Source organism: Trachemys scripta, chromosome 2 (genome assembly GCF_013100865.1).
Source record: "Trachemys scripta elegans isolate TJP31775 chromosome 2, CAS_Tse_1.0, whole genome shotgun sequence".
NCBI classification, from domain to species: Eukaryota; Metazoa; Chordata; order Testudines; family Emydidae; genus Trachemys; species Trachemys scripta.
Genome location: NC_048299.1, coordinates 188,910,684 through 188,935,373, shown reverse-complemented (window position 1 = coordinate 188,935,373; position 24,690 = coordinate 188,910,684). Strand labels below are relative to the sequence as shown.

General features: G+C 40.6%; 1 protein-coding gene across 2 annotated transcripts in view; it reads left to right on the top strand.

Annotated features, from left to right (window-relative positions):
• DOK6 (docking protein 6) overlaps window positions 1-22,691 on the top strand; it is a 400,728-nt gene extending 378,037 nt beyond the window's left edge. The window contains exon 9 of one of the 2 annotated variants that reach the window (XM_034762544.1): window positions 18,560-22,691. In XM_034762544.1, the coding sequence (XP_034618435.1) occupies window positions 18,560-18,787 (228 nt within the window). In that variant the 3' untranslated portion in view covers window positions 18,788-22,691. The remainder of the gene's footprint in view (window positions 1-18,559) is intronic. The other variant, XM_034762545.1, reaches the window with a different exon arrangement.
• Window positions 22,692-24,690: the final 1,999 nt, after the last annotated feature.

Genomic DNA, 24,690 nt, shown 5'->3' with positions numbered 1-24,690 from the left:
TCTGGAATGTGCATTAGCCAAACACAAGTTGTTGGGCTTAGTACAGAGACAACTTGATGAAATGTAATGTCCTGTGTTACACAGAAGGTCAGACTATATGATCTAATGCAGTAATTTGCAACCAGAGACCCGGGGGTCCGCCAAGCAGGGCCAGCATTAGACTCGCTGGGGCTCAGGGCAGAAAGCCAAAGCACCACAGCCCTGGACTGAAGCCCAGGGCCCTGAGCCCCGTCACCCAGGGCTGCAGCCAAAGCCTGAGCAGTGTAGCTTTACAGGGGCCCCTGTGACATGGAGCCCCAGGCAATTGCCCTGCTTGCTACCCCCTAACACTGATCCTGGCTTTTATATGCAGAAAACCAGTTACTGTGGCACAGGTGGGCAGTGGAGTTTTTATAGCATGTTGGGGGTTGGGGGAGCTCAGGAAGAAAAAGGTTGAGGACCACTGATCTAATGGTCCCTTCTGGCTATAAACTCTATGAATCATCCCTCTCAATTGAATTGCCATTGTCTAAATCTTCCATTCAGGAAACTCAAAATATGTGTACATTTCACAGACATTCACTGAAGCAAAAAATGAAAGAAGAAGGATAGACATATTTGAATACTTGATGTAATGTGTATGTTACTCCTTTCCTCTTATCTCATTGGGTCAATTGCAGTTCAAAACTTGATTGCTTAAGTAAAACTCACTTTGGTTAGATTTAATTAATCAGATGTTATGACTTTTGATCACTATTTGTTTGCAGGACGTCTAGGACTGGTTCATGTGGGTCAGAAAAACTGTCTCCTGAGTTTTCCCTACCACCCTGATCTCATGTTAAAATATTACGGTTTGATTGGCCTGCAAAGTCAGCATCCAGTCTGTATAATATGTCAATGAAGTAGTGTCAATCAACAGTCTCGGTAGAAATTTGCACAGAATCTTTACAGTAAATATGGGTTTGATATTGCATTGAAGGTCCAAGGTGATTAAGTCCAAGTCTTTCAACCGTCAGATTATGATCATTTTGTTCAGTATGCATTCCCTTAACAGCTTTGTACTGGAACAATATGCTAGTGTAAGAAACAATAAATTTATCTGCTCATAAGTAAACAATTCAGATGATTTTGGAATGATGGAAGGAGAATTGGTTCCTTTACTTGAAGAGATGTTGATGTACTTCTATAGTTATGTATCATTGGCTAGATATGCAAGTGATGGCTGTCTTAAAAATGTGTATAAAAATAGTAGTAGACACTGTTGAGATATGAGTGTGCTCTTGCATCAAGGATTCCTACACATTCCTTTTGGGGGAACTTGTTGGTTTCTTAATGAAAGTCTCTCTCTGTGTGTGTGTATGGAGGGCAGGCATGTGTACGCGTGCAAAATGCTGGACTTTTCTTTAGAGAGCTCCTCAGATGGACGTATCGCAGAATAAAATTCAAAGAGGGAAGGCCGTCACCATTTTTCACAATTGTGTGTACAGTGGAGCTGATGCAGAGAGTCCCTCAGAAAGATTAATGAACATTGGGAGACAAATTCTGCCCTTGAATGTGCTTATAGCTCCCATTAAATTGGTGGCAACCACACATGGTGCATATAAGAGCAGAATTTATCCCCACATGTTTACATCCATGTTGCATTTAATTAAATAGATTTTTTTTCTAAAACACTATCAGTAGTTAGACACAATCAGTTTTTTATATTAATATTTTTAGTTTCTCATTGCTGTTCTTTGTTCCTGGATAGTCACTTAGAAACTACAGAATAAAAATCCTTTGCTAGAGGTTTGGCAAACACTGATTTTTCTCTCTCTATTATTGACTGCAAGCTGACATAGAATGCACTGGATACTTCCAAACAGCATAATTTCTGTTCCGTCAGAGTTGTTAGCACTGTCCCGGGAATGGGATTTATTAATTGATTTTCACTCCCTGTTTATCTAGGGTTTTTTTCCCTTATTTATACCACACTTATTACTATGGAATCTGAGCTACTTTTCTGGCTGTGCAGCAGCAATTCAAACAAATAGTATAGTATGATATATGAGCAGAGGGAACAGGGATTTTATGGCATAGGGTGATGGGTATCTGCTAAGAACATCACTTTTCAATGAAGTATTATGACTCTGGTAGGTATTCCATTCCTTATGGGGAAAAATAAATAGTATAGTTCTAAAGTGACCAATTGTCCCTGTACACTGTAACACTCTTTGTGTTTCAGACAAGTATAATACATAGAGTTTTAATAAAGGACCATATGAAGAAGCCATCTGGATTCTAGACAAAATATTCCCATTCCCCCCCAAAGTGCAGGCAGAGGGGGAATGGCGTTACCCTTAGAGGTCTGAGCATCTTCAGCTCTCATGAGCTTAAGTTGGAGATGTCGATACTCAGAGGAGGTGCTACTTACTACCTTTCAAATTCTAACTCCTAGGGTCCAATCCCATAAGGTGCTAAGTACCCTGAGAAAACACCATGAGAAAAGATATTTTAAAGAATAAAACAGAAAGACCCAAGAGGGAGAGTAATGGGAAATGTGCTTTGTTGACTTATGAAGGAAAAGAGACAAACAAGATGCAAAAGTATTGGAGTGTTACATAAACATAAACTTGTTTCCCATTTATAATGCTTTGTCCATTCAAAGGGCAATTATAAGCAAAATCATATCTGCCTGCACCTGGAAAACAACTAAGGTGTCCCAAACATATACATATTGTGACTACTTTTATGAAGTCTGCCACAGTAGAGCAAATTTCTTTTTGTCAACTTCTTTGTGCTTACCTCCCTCACTATGTGGTATCAGTGTATATGAGTGATACAAGCACTAGCATACAAAATAGACATAGGACTGTACAGCAGAAGCTGCAATATGATGGCATTACATCATTGTGTTGAATGACAAGCTCATTCAGGAATTAGATACCATGCAAATCGAACTTTATATTGCAACATATTTCTAAACTATTAATTCTTTCCAATCACATCAAAAATTCCAGTAGAATTCCATACATGTAGGATTATGTATTGTGAGGATAGCTAGGTGTTGCTGAAGAATCAGAATGTACACAAACACACAGCCTACTGTGGTACAATTTAGCACAGCCATATATCGGGGAAAGCGGGGGGCGATGCTCAAATCAGGTTGAAGTGCTCTTGCAAAGGTATTTATATAGAGAAGTGTACTCCATGGCTGACTCTAGCTATTGTTGTCAATTAATTTTAAAATTAAAATTAGAAGGAACCATTATGATAATCTAGTCAGACTTCCCTGCATATCACAGGCAACAGAACTTCCCAAAATAATTCCTAGAGTATATCTTTTAGAAAAACATCCAATTTTGATTTTAAAATTGTCAGTGATGGAGAATCCACGACAACCTTTGCTAACTTTTTCCAATGGTTAAGAATGGTCACCAATAAAAATTTACACCTTATTTCCAGTCTGAATTTGTCTAGCTTGAACTGCCAGCCAGGGGATTGTGTTATTCTTTTCTCTGCTACATTGAAGAGCCCATTATTAAATATTTGTTCCCCTGCAGGTACTTCTAGACTGTAACCAAGTCACCCCTTAACCTTCTCTTTGCTAAGCTGAATAGGTTGAGCTCCATGAGTCTATCACTATGGCAGGCTTTCTAATCCTTTAATCATTCTTGTGGCTCTTCTCTGGACCTTCTCCAATTTCTTAACATCCTTCTTGAATTGTGGACACCAGAACTGGACTCAGTATCCAAGAGTAGTTGCACCAGTGCCAAATACAGAGGTAAAATAATCCATCTACTCCTACTTGAGATTCCTCTGTTTATGCATTGGAGGATCGTATTAGCTTTTTGGGCCACATTGTTGCACTGGATGCTTATGTTCAGCTGATTATCCACGATGACCCACAAATCTTTAGAGTCACTGTTCCCTGGATAGAGTCCCCCATCCTGTAAGTAGGCCTATATTCTTTATTCCTAAAGGTATACATTTACATTTAGCTGTATTAAAACACATATTGGTTGCTTGAGCCCAGTGTACCAAATGATCCAGATTGCTCTGAATCACTGACCTGTCCTCTTCATTATTTACCACTCCCGCAGTTTTTGTGTCATCTGCAAACTTTATCAATGATGATTTTATGGTTTCTCGCTGATCATTGATAAAAATGTTAAATAGCATAGGGCCAAGTCCAGTTCCTGAAGGACCCCAGTGGAAATACACCCTCTCCATGATGATTTCCTGTTTACAGTTACATTTTGAGACCTATACATTAACCAGGTTTTAATCCATTTAATGTGTGCCATGTTGATTTAATATCATTCTAGTTTTTTAATCAAAATATTCAGTACCAAGGCAAACACATTAGAGAAGTTTAAATATATTATGTCAACACTGTTACCTTTATCAGCCAAACTTATAATTTCATCATAAAAAGCTATTAAGTTAGACTGACGTGATCTGTTTTCCATAAACCCATGTTGATTTGCATTAATTCCATTACCCTCCTTTAGTTCTTTATTAATCAAATCCTGTATCCACCATTCTATTATCTTGCCTGGGATCGATGTCAGGCTCAGAGGCATATAATTACCTGGGTCATCCTGTTTACCATTTTTAAAAATTGGCACCACTTCAGCTTTCTTCCAGTCTTCTGGCACTTTCCCAGTGTTCCAAGGCATATTGACAATCATCAAACATCCAGTGAACTGCACAGCCAGCTCTTTTAAGACTCTTGGACACACGTTATCTGGACCTGCTGATTTTAAAATGTTAGGCATTATTAACTTCAGTTTAACGTCCTCCAGAGATACTAGTGGAATGGAAAGAATACTATCACCATATGATTAGACTATGTCATCTGATTTTCCCCAAATAGAACAGACACATTTATTGCACACCTCTGCCTTCTCTGCATCATTATAGACAATTCTACTGTTTCCATCTAATAATGGACCAAATACCATTGTCAGGATGCTTTTTGTTCCTATTATATTTTTTTTAATTCCTTATTGTCCTTTGCTCTACTAGCCATAGATTTGTCTTTGTGACCCTTGGATTCCCATATCAATTTTCTGCAATTCTTAACTTCTCATTTATATTAATGACTATGAACTTTCCCTTTCTATATATATATGCTATATATTCTATATATATAATTCTGATATGGAATTCCCCCATATTCGTTGCAACACTTTTTGAGTTAGGAAATTGTCATTTATTATGTTTAGAAATTCCAAGGATGTTTTACTGCTGGGAGCATGAGATCGCCAAGTATGTGTCACTCAAATGGAAGTTCCCCCAGGATCACACAGCTTTGTTTCCTACACATTGTAGATAGCTGCATAAGGAAATGGTCATCCTGTTCCCTAGTGTGATCTGGTGGTTTATAGCACACACCAACTAGTACCCCCAACTTGGGCGTTATCTGATAGTACATTGCTCCATAAGCATTCAAGATCATTTGCCAGACTGATTCTATGAGAGCAAAAATTCTCCCATAAAACCATGTCATATACCACAAGAACTGTGGTATATCTTCCCTTCACAATCTTTCCTTCACTGGGATAAGTTGTGACCAGAGTCTAAGCATCAACATTTCCACTGGCTTCTATGCAGTTGGGACAAAACTTGGTCCTAAAGCAGGTATATACTTGGAAGGTACAGTTGTAGAGTAGAGGCAGAGGTGTATCCTCACAACAGGGAGCAACTTCTGCTGCTCTTGTGCAGTCAGGGAGGCATGCAGAGCTTGAGAGAACCAGATAGTTTCAGAGACTGCTTTCTGTTTTATAGTCCTCACAATAATGTGTGCCACCTTACAGCCTTGTCTACTCTACTTATCAGTCAGAGGTAATGTATGTAGCGTGGGCATGGCCTAAGTGTTGTGTAACTCCACTGTCCCCGGTTTTCCCACTATCAAAAGTGTGTAAATTATGTTGCTTGGTAGCCAATTTTTTAAACCAAATCCATATTTCAGTTTTACGAAAACGTGATGAAATCATATTCTCGCCAAATGGCTAAATCAAATTTGCTCCCTGGCCTCAAACTTTGTGTGGCGAGTTTTATCTTGGAACGTTTTTTTATAATAAGTTATCAATCCTTCAAATAGAGTATTTTTTTATGGAAACACTGTCAGGCCAGGAAAGATCAGCAATACTATACTAGATAAAAAGCTTTAACATCTCTGAGCAATCAGCTTTTATTAACTTTCTATTTTTATATCTAGCTTTATATTTTCAAAAAATGTAACTTTTTTCCTCTATTATTTTTTAAGGCCTTCTAATATTAATCACTCCACTGTGTCACTTTACTATCTGTAATGCCAGTGCATTGCATATAGCCATTATCACATACAAAGTGTTTTCAGGGATAGCAGTTTCAAGGGGCATATGTCAAAGTGATTTAAAGTTCAGTAAATATTTACCAGTAGCCTATTATATATATCCTCAAAACCCGTGGTGGAATTTGTTAGTTACCTCTGCACTGTAACTCTGTTAAGAGTACTTCAGAGTGAAATCATGATCAGGAATCAGCATATATGTTTTTTTCAAAAAATAAATATGGCAATTGATACTGTCCTTTCAATTGCATATTTGGGTAACAATTGAAAATTACATTTTGAGAGACATGAAAATGTCCAATAAGAGATAACAGATCAGTAAATCAAGAAACTAGCACTGTTGATATAAGCTACCTGTGTGAAAGTACTTTGGTAGAGGTAATTTTAAAGGATCTAAAACAAAATGGTCTTATAAATCTGTTTAGGTGTGAAATCAACAATAAATTGATTCATAAAATGATTTCTTGCTATATTCAAGTAACTAATGCAGTGCAGTGAGCCATCTCCTTTTGCTTTTGTTTCTTGTTTTATTACTCTTATGTCCTTAGCTATTTTCCAGGTCATTCCAATAGTACGCTATTTTTTAAATGGTTCTCTTTCCTTACTATTGATTTATTATATGCCTATTTTATTTTTGCCAGAGTTTGCTTTGGGATCAGACCAAATATGTAATATTTATCATTCCAGTCTAATTCAAACATTTGTTTCAAAGGAAATAGAACAATGTTGTCTTCAGGTGACTTCCTCACTTCCTCAGCCTTTTTCATATTTCTTTCTCTAATATACCAATTCTCAACTCTCTATTAGTAGAGCTTTGTGAAGCTTTTGTTAAAAGAAAAAAAAAATCCTGCAACCACATGAAGCTCTTCTAGTTTTGAGCTTGAACAAGATGATGAAATTATCTGGGTCCTATGCAAAACTATTTTGGCCCTGTTAACCTTTGGTATAACCTACAGGCAAAGTTATTTTGCTACATTTTGGATAGCAAGGAACAAATAATTAAACCAAAGTTTTGCTGTTTCATTTATAAACCTCCTTCCAATTATCACATAATAATGGGTTGTCTGAGTCCCTGATTGTCTCAGCCAATGTGATTGAGAGACCATATATGCCCCTTTTTAGTTGGTTTTCACAAAGGACCTGAACCTATAGAGTCCTGAGCACTGTCAACACCTTTTGAGAAATCGGGGTACGTGGATTCCTTTGTAGTTTCTTTCTTCTTGAACTAGCTGCGCAGAAGTATCCTGAAGTCCACTCTACCAGTGCATATGCAATCTCTTCCCTTTTCTGGGAAGAGCTGATGACAGAGTCATTAACTCTTAAGATAAACAATAATGATCCAATCCTGAAAGGTGGAAAATGTTTTCCACTCTCATTGAAATAAATAGACATGTATGATGCTCGGTACCTCACAGAAGGCCCATTCTTGTGCCCGTTGAACTCAGTAGAGACTCACATTGACTTCATTTTTGATCAAATCCAGAGTTGAGCTTTTAAAGAACACATGAAAGAATACATGAACATAAACATACTCACAGCAAAATAACAGGTTTACTTTGTAGCAGTTTACCCTACTATGAAACTTTGCTTTAGTTTTCCTATTCAATGACACACAGAAAAAATGAAAGTGGTTTCTCATCAACAGCTTAATAAGATATTGTATGTTCAATATTGAATTGTAGGCAGAATTTTAACCAATATAAGCTAAGTAGAGTAACCACAATTCTTTATTTTCTGCTTTAAATGAAATTATCCTGTTTTGATAGAATAATAGCCATTTAAGGTGACTTGAAGTTGCTGTAAGTGTGTTTGAGGACCATCTTCTGTATCCAGGTTAAAAAAAAGACGATTCTTTATTTCTTCTCAACAAAAGGATTAAAGCTTCCCTTTAAAATCAGCAGCAATAACAATTTAGTGTTTCATTCTTCCCAGTGGAAATTAAGATCATGGCTACTGTGCCTTTCCGTTTTTGTCATAATTCTTTACAATGATGCTGCCAAAAATATACAGCTGGAAGCACCTCTGGAGACACACTCCCTATCAAAACAACAACATTACCACAACCTATGGGCCTTACCTGAAATAAATAGAAGGAGCTTTCACTGACGATGGAAATGTCTTTAGAGGATATAAATCTAGATTAAAAGCTGTTACCAGTTTTGTGAACTTTTCAGGCCAAAGGACCATTTCTAGAGCCTAATGAGTGAAAAAATATGTGAAAACAAAATGTAACAGCTGTCTCTTTCCCCCTCCTTCCCACACATATATACAGACACACTCTCACATACCCTTATTTTTCAAGCATCCATTAACTTACTGCTTTTTCCAACTTCCCTGCAACACTGCAAATAAATTCCCCATTGGCTGCCATGATACCATTGCTTTTTGAACTGCTCCATTTATTAAGAGTGCGACAACTTGACAATGAATTTCTCATGAAAAGTAGACTTTGTTTTACTTTGCTTTGCTTATTCCACTTTTCAGGCTCTGAGTGTACACAAGTTGATGTATAGAACTTAGTTTTCAACACCCATATTTTTCTGTAGCATGTACCACCATGGAGCTGTATTCCTGACTTTTGAGCACTACTGTATAAAATAAAAATAATTAACTTTAATGCCTGACATTTTGTGCTCATCAGCACTTGTGCTTGCAAATGTTACAATTTTCATTTGCATCACAAAGCACATAGTTTGGTAGTTAGACATCTACGGCTATTTTTATTACATTAAAAACTACATTAAAAGCACATTATTAAGATTGCAAAATCAAGCACTCCAAAGTTAGGAAATACCAAATTTAAGGGTGTCTGGGAATCTTAATTTGAACCTCTTGTGCATAAGTATGATGATAGTCATTAATGACATGAGCACATACTATTTGTTCCATAGGATCCCTGCCTTTGTGGATGGGTGGTGTTTATTCAGTACAGTAGAACCTCAGAGTTATGAACACCTCAGGAATGGAGGTTGTTCGTACCTCTGAAATGTTCATAATGCTCAACAAAATGTTATGGTTGTTCTTTCACGAGTTTACAACTGAACATTGACTTAATACAGCTTTGAAACTTTACTGTGCAGAAGAAAAATGCAGCTTTTAACCATCTTAATTTAAATGAAACAAGCACAGAAACAGTTTCCTTACCTTCTCAAACCTTTTTTTTTAATCTTTCCCTTTATTTTTTAATAGTTTGCATTTAACACAGTACTATACTGTATTTGCCCCCCTCCCCCCATTTTTTTTTCTTTGCTGCTGCTTGATTATGTACTTCCAGTTCCAAATGAGGTGTGTGGTTGACTGGTCAGTTTGTAACTCTGGTGTTCATAACTCTGAGGTTTTACTGTATTTTTCCTTCTCATTGTTCAATGTAAGGTCCTTATTTACTGCACACTATTTAAACCCTGCTCTAAAGACAGAATTATGAATTTGCTCAGAGTTTTTCTATGGCGCTTATACTAAAGTGCTGAGTGATTCACAAACATTAATGAATTTATTTTCATAACATCATGCTTATCAGATGAGCAGGTGGAATTATCCCCATTTTACACCTTGGGAACTGAGATGGGGCAATGTCAGATAACCTTAATAATTGGCAGTGCTACCCACCCCATTTGTAATTATCATCTTTTATTATTTGTATTATGGCAGCACTTAAAGGCCCTGATCAGGATTGGGTCACCATTTTGTTTGGTGCTGTCCCACTACACAAGCAGATCTAGTCCCTGCCAATAACAGCACAATATGCTAAAGGGACTGCAACCCAGATGCTAGTTGTGTGCCTCTAGCCAATTTTTAAATATTTAAAAATGGAATGGGAAGCAAGGAACATTGAGGGGAGGTGTTGAGGGGGCATGGAGTGGATGATGCAAGGGGCCAGAGGGCGAGAAGGAAACTGCAGGGGCTGAGGGACCTGGAGGGGAGGTAAGGAAGGAATCACAGGCAGGCATGTGTGGATGGGACCTCTAAAGAAGGGACTTTTTTTAGGAGTCATAGGGTGTGGAGCTGGAGTACAGGGGATAAGCAGGAACATAAATGTGAGCAAATTTAGAAAAACTGAGCAGGAAGATGGGGCTACCTTTTATCACTTATTTTAAAAATAAAACCCAAGGGAGAAGCGGTGGATGTGGTATACCTAGACTTTAGTAAGGCATTTGATACGGTCTCGCATGCTAGTCTCATCGATAAACTAGGCAAATACAATTTAGATGGGGCTACTATAAGGTGGGTGCATAACTGGCTGGATAACCATACTCAGAGAGTTGTTATTAATGGTTCCCAATCCTGCTGGAAAGGCATAACGAGTGGGGTTCCGCAGGGGTCTGTTTTGGGACCGGCGCTGTTCAATATCTTCATTAACGACTTAGATATTGGCATAGAAAGTACACTTATTAAGTTTGCGGATGATACCAAACTGGGAGGGATTGCAACTGCTTTGGAGGACAGGGTCATAATTCAAAATGATCTGGACAAATTGGAGAAATGGTCTGAATTAAACAGGATGAAGTTTAACAAAGACAAATGCAAAGTGCTCCACTTAGGAAGAAAAAATCAGTTTCACACATACAGAATGGGAAGAGACTGTCTAGGAAGGCATACGGCAGAAAGGGATATAGGGATTATAGTGGACCACAAGCTAAATATGAGTCAACAGTGTGATGCTGTTGCAAAAAAAGCAAACATGATTCTGGGATGTATTAACAGGTGTGTTGTGAGCAAGACACGAGAAGTCATTCTTCCGCTCTACTCTGCTCTGGTTAGGCCTCAGCTGGAGTATTGTGTCCAGTTTTGGGCACCGCATTTCAAAAAAGATGTGGAGAAATTGGAAAGGGTCCAGAGAAGAGCAACAAGAATGATTAAAGGTCTTGAGAACATGACCTATGAAGGAAGGCTGAAAGAATTGGGTTTGTTTAGTTTGGAAAAGAGAAGACAGAGGGGACATGATAGCAGTTTTTAGGTATTTAAAAGGGTGTCATAAGGAGGAGGGAGAAAACTTGTTCACCTTAGCCTCTAAGGATAGAACAAGAAGCAATGGGTTTAAACTGCAGCAAGGGAGGTCTAGGTTGGACATTAGGAAAAAGTTCCTAACTGTCAGGGTGGTTAAACACTGGAATAAATTGCCGAGGGAGGTTGTGGAATCTCCATCTCTGGAGATATTTAAGAGTAGGTTAGATAAATGTCTATCAGGGATGGTCTAAACAGTATTTGGTCCTGCCATGCGGGCAGGGGACTGGACTCGATGACCTCTCGAGGTCCCTTCCAGTCCTAGAATCTATGAATAAAAGGCGCGCCTCTGCCTTCACGAGGCCAGCCAGAACTCCTGGAAGGACGCCACGAAGCCCGCATCCTCCAACAAACTGTTATTGAAGTGCCAATAGGCCGGTAGAGAGAGGCCGTCACGGTGGCAAGATGATGATCTGAAAATGGGGCCGGCCGAATGTTGGAGGAGTGAGCCCGTGAAAGGTGGAAACGTGACAAGTAGATGTGGTCCAATCTGGAGTGGTGCGACCGATGGGCCTCTACCCGGACGAAAGTGAACATCGAGCTGTTGTCCAGTTGGAGTGATGTTTGACGATCTCCTGGATGACGTCCACAGCGGCTGGGCACTGCTCGGTCCCCGAGCGGTCCCGCTCCTCAAGGGTGGTGTTAAAGTCCCCGCCCAGGACCAGGCACTCATGAGGATCCAAGGAGCCGAGGAAGGCGGAAGCCTGCTGATAGAAACGCAACCGCTTCGGGCCATGCGGACCCGGAGGTGCAGCAGCCTCGGCAACCCCCAGCACCTCGGGCCGTAGGTTGGGCAAGAACAGGGTTGCCACTCCAGCCGTACGAACTGTGAGGTGGCTAAAATAGACCCTGTCCCCCCACTCCAAAATATGTAATAAATAGGTATTCTATTGTTTAACAGTGCGATTAAAACTGTGATTAATTTTTTTTAATCACGATACTTTTTTTTTGAGTTAACTGCGATTAATTGACAACCCTAATTTATACATAAGCAGACTTTTCTGTATCATTTGATTGCACTTTTGGTGGTATTACCACAATTTAGTTTGGGACTGTTGCTGTCTAGAATTCTATTGCTCTATGAAACAGCCACTTAGACCCCAGTTCTGTCTCTTGAATTCTTTGTGCATGAATTTCCCTCTACCATTCAGCACCTGGAAGTGGTGGAAGAGCCACTTCTGCAAAAACAATCACCCACCTGGATAGCCCTTCACTGGGTCAGGTGTCTGGAGGTGATGGGTTGGGAAGATATATGCACTACGTGCATTATTCTCCTGTCTTACCCCACCTCACCCCAGCTTGGTGGGGAATCCACTGAAAAGTTAATGTATCTGCAGTCTGTATTCATGTTTCAATGGAGCCCCTGTGCACTGTAGTCCTCTCCTCCACTAGAAGAGAGGCCTAACAAAAGATGAACAGAGGAGGCTTTGGCAACATGGCTGCAAGAAGCAGGGAGAGTAGATTCCAGTGCAAATCCAGAAGCATAGGTCCTCCATGAGGGAAACCTTTACCTCCTGTGGATTTCCCTATGTGGTGCAAAATGCAGAACGTGGCCCAAAAGATTAGTATTTACAGACTATTTTTGTCTAAATCTAAATACCCTGCCCAGTCCAAGTGACAGGACTGAGCACTGGAGAATTCTATGAGGGTTAGAGGGAGTAGGAGTCTTTCCCTCTAGGTCCCTCCACAGCCTTAACTCCTGCTTAGAAGCCTGGGATAGGCTTCATATGGCCCTAGTGCCCTCCACAGGAAAGACCAGAGAATCTCTGTAAGGTGGTTCTTCCCCGTCCCAACTTCTGCTCATCCTAGAGCATCAGGGACACTGCCAAGTCTGGAATATGGAATGCACAAGTTTTAGAAGGGGAAAAGAGGGCTTGTGGTACTTGTGGAATCACATTATCTCCACTTCAAGAGAGCTTAACACATGGTGGCGGGAATGTGCAAGATTTGTCACTTAATATATATACTATTAAGGTTTTCAAATGGCAGTTAAATATAATTTTTTAAAATGCTTAAAATCATTTATCAGACTTAAATCATCTCTCACACAAATTTACTCCCTCCATATCGTGCTTCAATGAAATTTGCTTCACTAAAGAACAATCATTTTTACTGTCTACAAATGTATGGACTGCCACAAGCTGTTTTGTTAATCCTACAAAAGTGAATTAACTCTTATTCAGAATTAGTCACCAGCCTGTTCATAGATTTCCACTGAGACAGGAGATTCTCAGCTGAAATGGTGAGGAAACACCCGAATGGATTTGAAATATCCATGTGAATCCCACAGAGTGAGCAGATGGGAGAAAACTGACTTCAATCCTTCGCAATGAGTGAGTGATCTGTGAAAAAGAAAAACCAGTTTCTGCCAACTCCTGGTGAGCTCCAGGACTGTTCTTTTCCTTTTGCATGGTTTATACCAGGAGTCGGCAACCTTTCAGAAGTGCTGTGCTGAGTCTTCATTTATTCACTCTAATTTAAGGTTTTGCGTGCCAGTAATACATTTTAACGTTTTTAGAAGGTGTCTTTCTATACGTCTATAATATATAACTAAACTATTGTGGTATGTAAAATAAATAAGTTTTTTTAAAATGTTTAAGAAGCTTTATTTAAAATTAAATTAAAATGCAGAGCCCCCCGGATGGTGGTCAGGACCCAGACAGTGTGAGTGCCATGGAAAATCAGCTCACGTGCCGCCTTCGGCACCCGTGCCATAGGTTGCCTACCCCTGGTTTATACAAAGGAAGGCCAGATACCAAAACACATGAACAAAGATACAATACAACCATTAAAGGGAATGCAAAGAACCAAACAGGGGGGTAGGACTTGTTTTAGGTACATGCTCACTGGTGTCATACATTTCAAAATACGCAGTAGAATATTGCTAAGATAATCTTTCCTGTTTTGATTAATTTCTTTGTGTACCATCTAGTCTTTTTCTAATGAGATCCTACCATTGTACATAGCAAAATGCATTTCAAAGACTAGAAAAGACCAGTGACATGTTGAATATATATAATTAGCTTTGTTCTTCTGCCTGTGTTGCTCACAAACATAATACTTTCCTGGTGAAGTTTTGCAGACCCAATAAAATTTCTACATTAAGAGTCCAGTAGGAATCATTAAAAACTGTATTATTCCAGCTTTCATGTAAGTACAGAACAAGCCTTTACATCTTCAGAAAAGATACTGGCAGCTTTGAAAAAACATAAGAGCATGTGACTGGTCCAGAGATAGGTTTGAGTTAAGTTAAAAAAGAACAGATCATTATGATGCAAACCCCAGATAAATATAAAGCTCTGCTAGGTCCCAATTGAATCTCTTGTATGAGTAAAGCTTTTCAGAATTGACTCTTTACTATCTAAGTCCGCTTGTGCTTTTTCAATAGTTTTACTTTGCTGTTCAGACCTCACTGCCAGTTTACATTTTAATGCAGTTTCATGCAAAGGCTCCTTGAAGCAGAAAGACATTTAGGCTTGGCATCTCAGTCAGGATTTTGATAGCTAATGTTAATTTAACCCAGTGAGGAAAGCTATACAGACAGAATGCAGTCTGCTGTGCATGCTATAAAAGGGATTTTGTGATCATTAAGTTGCCACTGGGAAAGCAGTCTGTGGTTTTATTGTCTCTAGTGTTGCTGGGTTGATTGGTCGTTTTGTTTGTTTCCCCTCTCTCGATATTGTTGCTCATTTCCTTGCCTTTTGGTGACCTGTAATTTTGTATGAAGCAATAGACTTATAGCAGTGGCCATAGCCAGACTTTTCCAAGGACAGCCATTATGGCAAAGTTTTGCAAATGGGTCTCATTCCTGATCAGCTGCATAATTGCTATTCCAGCTCTACTAGTTCAGGCTTAAATCGTTCCAGAAAACTGCTAGTTATCTTGAGATTCTTCAGTGGGAGACCATCACACTATTCACTTAATAGTTTCCTTTCATTCCATTCAAATATTTAATTTTGGCTTTGTCTAAGAGGATTATTCTTTTACCTTCTCATATATAGTTAATTTACTAAATATATTTTAATAAGCACTTTCCAACCTCACTTCAGTTCTAGTCTTGAATGTGGATTCCAAAGGTGAAAAAGATGGATAAGAATTTGCACTAATTATCCTTTGATCTAAGGAGCTAAAAGAGTTTTATCAATTGTAGATAATTAATTACGTCTCAAACCTTCCATCTGAGGTAGATAAATCTATAGGATAGGGAACTGGGTAATCTGAGCTCTATTCCCAGTTTTGTCACAGGTTTGCTGGGTGGCTTTTGACACATCATTTAACTTTCCCATAATTCAGAGTAATTAGGGCAAGGTCACACTGAATATCAATAGCATAGCTGAGAATGTAGATAGTCTGATGCCCAGTCCAGAGTTTTGTAGACTGTAGAGCTTGCCTGCTTTCTTGCCTATATATCTTTTCTTATGGGTTTCTTATTTTCTTATGGGCTTTATTATTTGTTTTATTATAATAGGTTTATAGGTTTATATTAGAGTATTTTTGGCTGTAATCCAGGGTACACACAGGCCATATCCTGTATGTTGAGCTAAGGCAAAGTTCGCGTACATATGTTTGGGACTTTCCACCTAGATAGGTGGTGATGAGCTAAAGCATAAAGTCCATATATGGTTGCAACCTTTAACATAGATAGATAAAGGATGCATTGAAGCAGGATGGTATGGGGGCTATCTAAGTTCATATCCTCTTTAAACTTAACAGGTACACCACAACTTGGAAAGAACCAAAATAACTGATTAGGACAGAAATAACAGATGTGAGAATGAGCTAATGTCATTAATATGTATGTATATGTCATCCATACGTACAAAGATAGCAGGCTATGGAGTAAGTGTGACCTAATATTTTGTGAGTAAAGAAACTAATTTGGGACATAAAAGGAGGGCTCAAGTGCTCAGGCTCCATAAGAGGGGTGACCCACTTGTCCCACTGGGACAAGAACCTTATTATCTTCTGATCAGATTAATTGGCAAGCCTATAATCCATATTATCCAAATTAATAATATTAACCTCCTAAAATCAGACAACAGTTCTAACACATGGACCATGGTCCATCCCAGATTAATTCTAAAGTGCAAATGCACAATGCTGGTTTTTACCCAACCTTCATGTCCTCTACATGCAATTTTATCATGCAAACAATCTATGCTTATGGCCACCTTTGCATGGAGTCTGACTTATGGGAGTAATCCCATTGAAAACAATGGGTTTACTCATGTGAGAAAGGGTTGCCATTAGTTCTGAATTATTAACTCAGTTAATTATCACTGAGTATTTATAAAACACCATAAATATACATGATATTCCACAAAATAAGACCTGACTCTTGCTCTGAAAAGTTTACAGTCTAACACAAACAAGACACAATTCATCTAAACAGCAATTTAAATAAGGGGGAGGACATAATCTATGGTGAGGAAGAATTTATGCAAGAGATGGGTGCTGAGGAGGGATTTTAAATAAAAAAGAAGGTGGACAAGAAGTGGGAGGGAGACTGTTCCAAGCACAAGGGGCAGCATGAAAGAAAGAACAGTTTGGGAGTGAGAGAAAGAAGTAAAGGGAACAGGGAGAAAGAAAGGTTAGGGAAGAACATAGTGCATAAGAGGGAATGAACAGGAAATGTAGGTGTGGGTGATACCTAGTGATAGTGTGTAATTCATAGGGTGACCAGATGTCCCGATTTTATCGGGATTGTCCCGATATTTGCTTCTTTGTCCCACGACGTCCCGACCAATGTTTGGTCGGGACAATGGACAAACAAGAAACTTTGCCCTCCCGGAGGGACTCTCGCCGCCCCCCTCTCCTCCCCCACCGCCCTGGCTCTGCCTCCTTCTTCCCCCATTGGTTCCCCCCAAATCCCCGCCCTGGCCCCACCACTTCCCCAACCATGCGGCATTCCTTCTCCCTCCCAGGCTTGCAGGTGCATGGCGGCACAAGCCGGGAGGGAGTGGGTGGTGGTGGTGCCTGGATCCTGGAGCTGGTGAGTCAGCTGGTGAGTCAGCTCAGCTCTGAGCCCCCCGTCGCGCCAGAGGGCTCCTGCCCGGCCCCCGGGCCGCTGCACATGAAGGCCCGGGGCCGGGAGCGCAGCGCAGAGGCTGCTCCAGCCCTGCAGCCCGCAGGGCAGCGCCATGGGTCCGGGCAGGGGCTGGGTGGGCAGCGCGGGGGCCGAATCCCCACTGCTGCCGAGGAGCCCCGCGCCTCTCCCTCCCGCTCGCGACTGCAGCTCCATCCCGGCGGGACGCGCCCCGTGGCCCGCCCCGGGCACATGCGGCATGCGTCCCGCCACCGGCGGGGAGCCCCGCGCCTTTCCCGCCCTGCTGCGCTCCAGCGGCTCCTTCCCAGCGGGAGGGAGACTAGGCGCGGAGAACGCACGCCGCATGTGCCCGGGATGGCAGGAGGTGCGTCCCGCCGGGAAGGAGCCCCTGTCCGCTCCACGCTGCCCCCGCCCGGACCCACCGCGTGCCGCATGTGGCCGGGCCGGGAGGCTCCACGGGGGCAGCACACGCGGCCAGGGCCTGCTAATGCCCCCGGCCCCTTTGAAACTCCTTTTTTTTTTTCTTTTTGCTCTGCCACTCCCCCCGTGTCTCGATATTTTATATCTCTGATCTGGTCACCCTAGTAATTCAACATCCACTGAAGGATTTAACTAATTGAATTCTGTGCTGGTGAAAGCTCTCCACAGCTTCCAAAGGAACTAGTGAGACTTACATAGCCTTTTTCCTAGAAAAGCACTTTAGAGCTTGACAGTGCTAAAATAAAAAGTCATTTCATGTGGGGAAAGCAAGGATGACTCCCACTTACAGTCACTCTCTCCCGTAACAGCCTGCTCCTGAAATTACTCACACAAATAATCCTTATGCATGTGCGTACCCAAAACAATACAGAATCTAATCATATGGGGTTGGGGGCGTTGGAGGCATTCCTTGCTGTAAAGCCCAGGAACAAGGGAGTAAATATGAATAAATCAGTGTTTGTGAATTTGATTCATGGAGGAAATAAAGGAAGGGAACCGAAAATGCAGCCCAACCCCTTGGTTTGTTCTTTTTCTCCTCTGTCTGAGTGTTCTTTGGCTAAAAGGGTCTAAATACAGCATGGAGCTGATGCACTTGTTTGTATAGAGGATGTTGCCAGGTCAGAAAGAGCTATGGCTAATATCTTATTAGCCTATTCAGAGAACGTTTTCAGCTCAGTTGTTTTTGAAGCTCAATAAGTTGATTCATAATACACTGTTCTCTGCCTTCCTTCCAGGTCACAGTCTCAGTTCAGCAAAGGTGTCTCGTGCACAGACGTTTCCCAGCTGCACCTCAGAGCCGGGCGAGGAGCACCAGCAGTCCCTGTCGCTGTCTAGCAGCTATGGATTCAGCTACAGTTCAGCCCTCATCCAATGATACACACACAACAGATGACCAGAGAGACAATCGAGCCTGGAACCTGCCAGCAGGGTCAGGAAGCCACTTGCACCCTCAGAATCCATGAAAGACAAATTATAATGAAAACTGAGGCCTACCAGCTCCAATCTGGTCACAGTGAAGATTAAAAACTGCAGTGCAACTTCCCTGAGGCACAGGCTAAGTCTTTTATTTATTTAATTTTTATTTTCTTTGGTCCATATGTAAAAACAACCAGATAGATTTTCAGGTGTAAGAAAGCAATTGAATCCAATGAAACCCTGTTGGTGTGAAGCAGAGGTTTCTGCTTCATGGGACACCACCTGTTCTGGGGTGGAAACATGATGACACACTCAACGTTAGACTTGTCACCCAACACTATGGTCAAGTTTTGCCCATCTCCATTCCTACCTTTTTTATATCCAAGTGACTGCCCATTGATTCCAGTTGGTACTGGAAAAGTGTTATCCATTAAACAGTATAGTGACTGTAGATGTTATCCTTAGAAATAAGCAAAGCTGCAGTTACAAAAAGGAATGAACACCTTTTTTAATCAGGCTCCCATAGCTACCATGTTTAATTAAACATATATATTGGGAGTAGCAAGATAATGGTTAGTAACATCTTGGGAAATAGAATTTGGTGCATTAAAAGTAATATTACTACCTAGTATAGCTCTCATTTTAAAAGCCTCCGGCCAATTTCTGCCTATGAATGCCAATCAGAGCTGTACATAAATATCTAAAGGGCAGAATCCGGCTCTTAGAACTGTGAAGTCTTCACATCTGCAAAATATCTAAACAGGACTGTCTACTGTTATGACAAGTATATATTTAAAAAAAAAAGAGAGGAAACTGTTCTTCAAACAAAGGATTCCGGGCTGAATTCTTGAAAGGCAATCTCCTATTCTACCTTATGAGCTAGATTCTCTGCTAGTGTCTAGCAGCCTAGCTCTATTCTTGCGCTTCTAGTCATTGTTACTTTGATTTTTTTCAGTTTCTTTCCCAGATTTCTGTTTTAGCCACATAGTGTGTTGTGTATGATTGTGGAGCAGTTAACCACTTAACTTGGAAAGACATGGAACAATTCTAAACTCGGCCTTTCCGTGCTTGAAAGGCATTTAAAAAAAAATGCTGCTAAGTTTGTTTAGAATCATTAAGGGATAATGTGGAAGGCACAAATGTAGGTCTGGAGAATGAGTTTGAGCTGTCCTGAATATTTAATTTTTCAAAAGGGTCATCAATTATTTATGTGATGCTCTGAAATGCTGGAAATTGGGGAAACAAAAATCTGCTTGCTGTGTATTGTGTGAGCCAACCGTACAGTCCATTCTCTTTATGGATTGTTTGCCGCGATTACCAGAGGAATTCTTGTCGTTAGTTGTCAGGACTGGCAGAAGAAGCATAACAAGAAAAAGAGCAGTTGATTCTTTTTCCAATTACATGAACAGTTTTATCTATGGTAATTTAACTGAAAAAATGTGTGTTTTTTTTTATAAAAAGGTACAAAAGAAATGTCTGCTTTGACTAAATATGTATTGATACAGTATGTTTGACTTTTCTCCAAACATTCTACAGGCTAACAGATTGCAAGCTTATACACCTCAGTGAACAGCTGCTGAATGAAAAGGTTTGTGATTTGTTTGTTACAGAGTGCAGCTGATTCATTTAATCAAGGTTATTCTTTTCTTTCTTTGCCTTTCTCTTCCCAGTCCTTATTGGGGTCCCTCCCCCCACCACATTCACAAATAGAACAGCCCCTTGTATAGTATATTCCGACGGGCTAACACCACAATGGAAATACGCTATCCCACATTGTCAGCAAATTGCACCCAGGATACTGCACCCATCAATAAAGCTTCATCTACACTTTTCATTTTTTTTTTTTTTAAATCAGGTTGATAGTTTGCTTGTGGGAAAATATTTCCGTTTGTAAAAGTTACATGCGAATTTTGATACAAGGGGCCAGATCCTCAGCTGGTATAATTTGATGTAAATCCATTGTTCAAAGGAGCTATGCCAGATTTACATCACTTGACGATCTGGCCTAATATGTTTACTTCTTTGTAACTGCAAATGCTGCAGCTTTCCCACAATGAGAGAGAAAATGTGTGTGTTTAATTTCCTTCATATTCCTTGGTCTAAATGCTCTCATGTGTTTTGTGACCTCAGATTCAGATTCTCATTCATTGTGTCCCTCAGTGATGCCAATGGTGGTCACTTCATATTTATACATACTTCATGGTCCAAAAACCAGGGAACTGGCAGGGTGAAAAGTGAAAATGGAAGCATTGGAATTGCCATCCCGACCATATGTCCATGTATTTCAGAATCCAACCTCTGAGGGTGGCCAGCAGCAGTTGCTTCTGATTATAGCGCATAATGGAGATTTTATGCTTTTGTGTTGTATGGATGATATTACTGTCTGACCCCAGCTGGTGACCACCTCATATGGTGATGTATGATTGCTGATAATCTGTGTTATTTTAGTCTAGCCCTTGTAATTGCAGAAACTATCTGCTGCCCCCTGCAAAAAAAAAATAGCCACTTATAGGAATCTTAGTAACTGCCTTTTTCTCCATAACTTGGAGCGGCAATAATTTCCAAACCACTCGTACTTTTATCAGCTTTTGAACTACTCCTTGCACCTTCAGGTACAAAGCTAAAAGAAAAGAAAAAGGAGGGAAAGTAGGTCCAAAATTAAGTTAAATTATACCTGTAGGAAACCTGATTTCTCAAACAGTGAACTAACTCTTAAAGAAGTAGAGACAGACTCTTAGAGACAGACACAGCAGCACTTGCAGCCTTCTATAAAGACTCAAAGAAAAATGGACACCACAAACACAGAGATTTTCCGAAGCAGATGAGTGGACCGCACCATTTGCTTTATGTGTCACCCCAGACTGCAGGTGATACTGCTGAAGACGTTTGGGTTTGTCATTCCCCAGAAGAGTGTTACACTTCCTACAAGAACTGGTAATGGCTAGTGCTAGCTCATAGCCATATCACAAACACTGCCTTCATAGAATTATGGTAACTCATGGCATATGCCTGCTCTATGATATGAGTGGCTTCTCACTGAAACAAGCTTTATACACCTCCTAATGGGGTTCTGCCAGAAGGAGCCACCTTTTTGGCACACAGCTGAGTTGCAGTCTAGAGACCACCAGGGTCCATAAGGAGCCTTGGGACACAAAGAATCCTTTTCAAGTCTCAGCTTCATTCCTGTGCAACATACACAGATAAGAAGTCCACTCCTGAAGCATGAAAAATGAACTCTGATTTCAGCTCCTGGGCTGTGTAGAGCAAGAGGGCAACAAAATGACTTCTGGTAATATGAATAGATCTAATTAGCTTTGATTTACACTTTGAAAAGGACCTTTCAAATGTAAATACCCAGGGTGGAGGTTAGTCATTATATACAAACGAGGCACTGCATAGTTGCACCTAACTAGAATGTTAGCATGTGAGATGTTCTAGTAGGTTGTCACATGCTGATGTTTCCAAGCTATAGAATTCACTTAGGGCAGATAAGAGGAAATGGAGTGGAGACCAGTGATAATTAATGAAATATGCTTCTAAAGTAGTGTCATTTCCTCAGGGTTGTCAGTGCCCACCCAGTTTTTAAGTAGATAAATTATGACAGTTTTTGCTTTAATTCGGCTCAGAGTACACTATTATAGATCAATTTTGCCTGCCTGCTTTCAAAGAAATACCTTGAAAGCTGGAGCTTAGAGTCTTGCTTGTAGAAAAATTGTATAAATATTTGGACTTTGCTTTTGTCTTTTTCGTTATGATCCTAGTTCTCCAGCTACACACTGTCCTTCTAAAATTATGGCCTTGAGTTGGTGGAGGTAGAGCAATAGGAAAAAGTTTATGAATCTGTTGGTAAAGTAAATGCAGGCATCAAATTTGTTAGGAAAGCTGTTCTGTTTCATTCTAGCAAAGGTCTAACGCAGGGGTAGGCAACTTATGGCACGTGTGCCAAAGGCAGCACGCAAGCTGATTTTCAGTGGCACTCACACTGCCCGGGTCCTGGCCACCAGTCCGGGGGACTCTGCATTTTAATTTAATTTTAAATGAAACTTCTTAAACATTTTTAAAATCTTATTTACTTTACATACAACAATAGTTTAGTTATATATTATAGACATAGAAAGAGACCTTCTAAAAATGTTAAAATGTATTACTGGCACGCAAAACCTTAAATCAGAGTGAATAAATTAAGACTCGGCACACCACTTCTGAAAGGTTGTCGACCCCGGTCTAACGTGAAGTTTCTGGCAAAAATCTTACATTTGACACCATAGAAACAAATTGGAATCATGTAGTAAAATAAAAAACGTACTGTTTTAGTTATGCCTTGCATTGGTTCCTCCCTGTTAACCAGATCCAATTTTATGGGTGGTGTTGGGAAAAACATCTGAAAGTCCCTATAGCAATAATTTCACTATTAGGGCTCACAATATTAACAGCTCACAAGCATCCTGTTTAGTTACTAGTTTGGTAAGCTGAAGACAGACTGGGCTTTTATTTATTTTTATTTTTTAAGTGAAACTTTAGCAAGGCAGTCAATTCAGCATGTTTCATGAGCGATAAAGTCCTTTATGTATATGCAGAATAGATGCAGCAGGGGTAGTACTTCTTCTCAACCTTGAATTGTAGTGGCCATCTGTGTGTAGAGTTCAGACTTCATGCTCATTCAGTCCTTGGCACTAATTAGCACCTTTGTGAGCAGTTATAATGGAGGCCAAGAATGCTGGTGATTTGGGGGATGACATTATCTGTGTATTAGAAACTCACTGAGATCATCGGCCAGTGTTACATAGGTCTCAGCATGGAGGTTGGCCAACAGCAATCTAGGCTAGATTTTAACTAGTAACCTGTAGGCTTTGTTTTCCATGATCAGATCTCATAACTGCTACACTTTGGCCTGAAGCAAAAATCAATATTGTTCAAGTGCAACTCTATCTTCCTAAGACTAGTGAAGGAGACTGTTTCTGTTTGTTTCCATGTCCAGTTTGTATTTTGTAATTTGTCCACATTTTATAGATAATTTCTTGGAGGGATGGGAGGAGGAATGGCCATTGCACAAGATCAGAAGAAGAATGGAATAGGAGAGGGGATAGCAGAAAGCCATTGTTTAATTAAAGATTACCAGGAGGCAGCACCAGAAATAGAATGACTCCTTTTAGTACATCAGCCCAATTAGTGACACTTTCCTATAACAACTTTCGGCACAACAAACAAATCCTAGCTTCTCACATTCTCCCCCACATAGAAAAGCCTAAGGGGTCAGCCTATAATTTACTAGTGGAAGGTAGCTGTGCTATCCATTATTGCGTTGACACAGGTTTTACAAGTGAACTGGTTAAGATTTGATGCAGTACATAAGTGCTTTCTGGAGATAAAGTCTTGAGCTTCTGAAATGAAGCATAGTCTTTATTCTTGACTTTATGAAAAAAAGGTGTCTGATATTTGAAATGAGTGAGCAAGTAAAACAAATACTCTTTAGAATAAAATGAATACTAAAACACAGAGGAACAACACTGGTAGTTGAATGGTCCATGAATGTATACTGAATGTCCTGCTGTAGCATAGGGTTACCATTCGTCCGGATTTACCTGGACATGTCCTCCTTTTTGTGCTAAAAATAGCATCGGGGGGAATTTGTAAAGCACTCAAAATGTCCGGGATTTCCCCCCTCCCCCCCGGCAGAGCAGAGCGAGCAGCTGGGAGGGCTGCAGGAAAGTCCCGGGCTGGACTTCGGAGCCGGATCCGCCCTGCATTCTGAGCCGGCAGCTCTCCCCTGCAGCCCGGTCCGGCAGCACTGTGCAGGGCCAGGGACCGGGTTTTGTTGTGCTGGGGAGCGCAGCCACGTGTCCGGCTCGGCTCGCACAGAGCCCAACACCCTGTTCTGAGCAGCAGGGTAAGGAGGCCGGGGGCAGGAGAAGGGGCAGGGAGGTTTTGGAGGGGGCAGTCAAGAAACGGG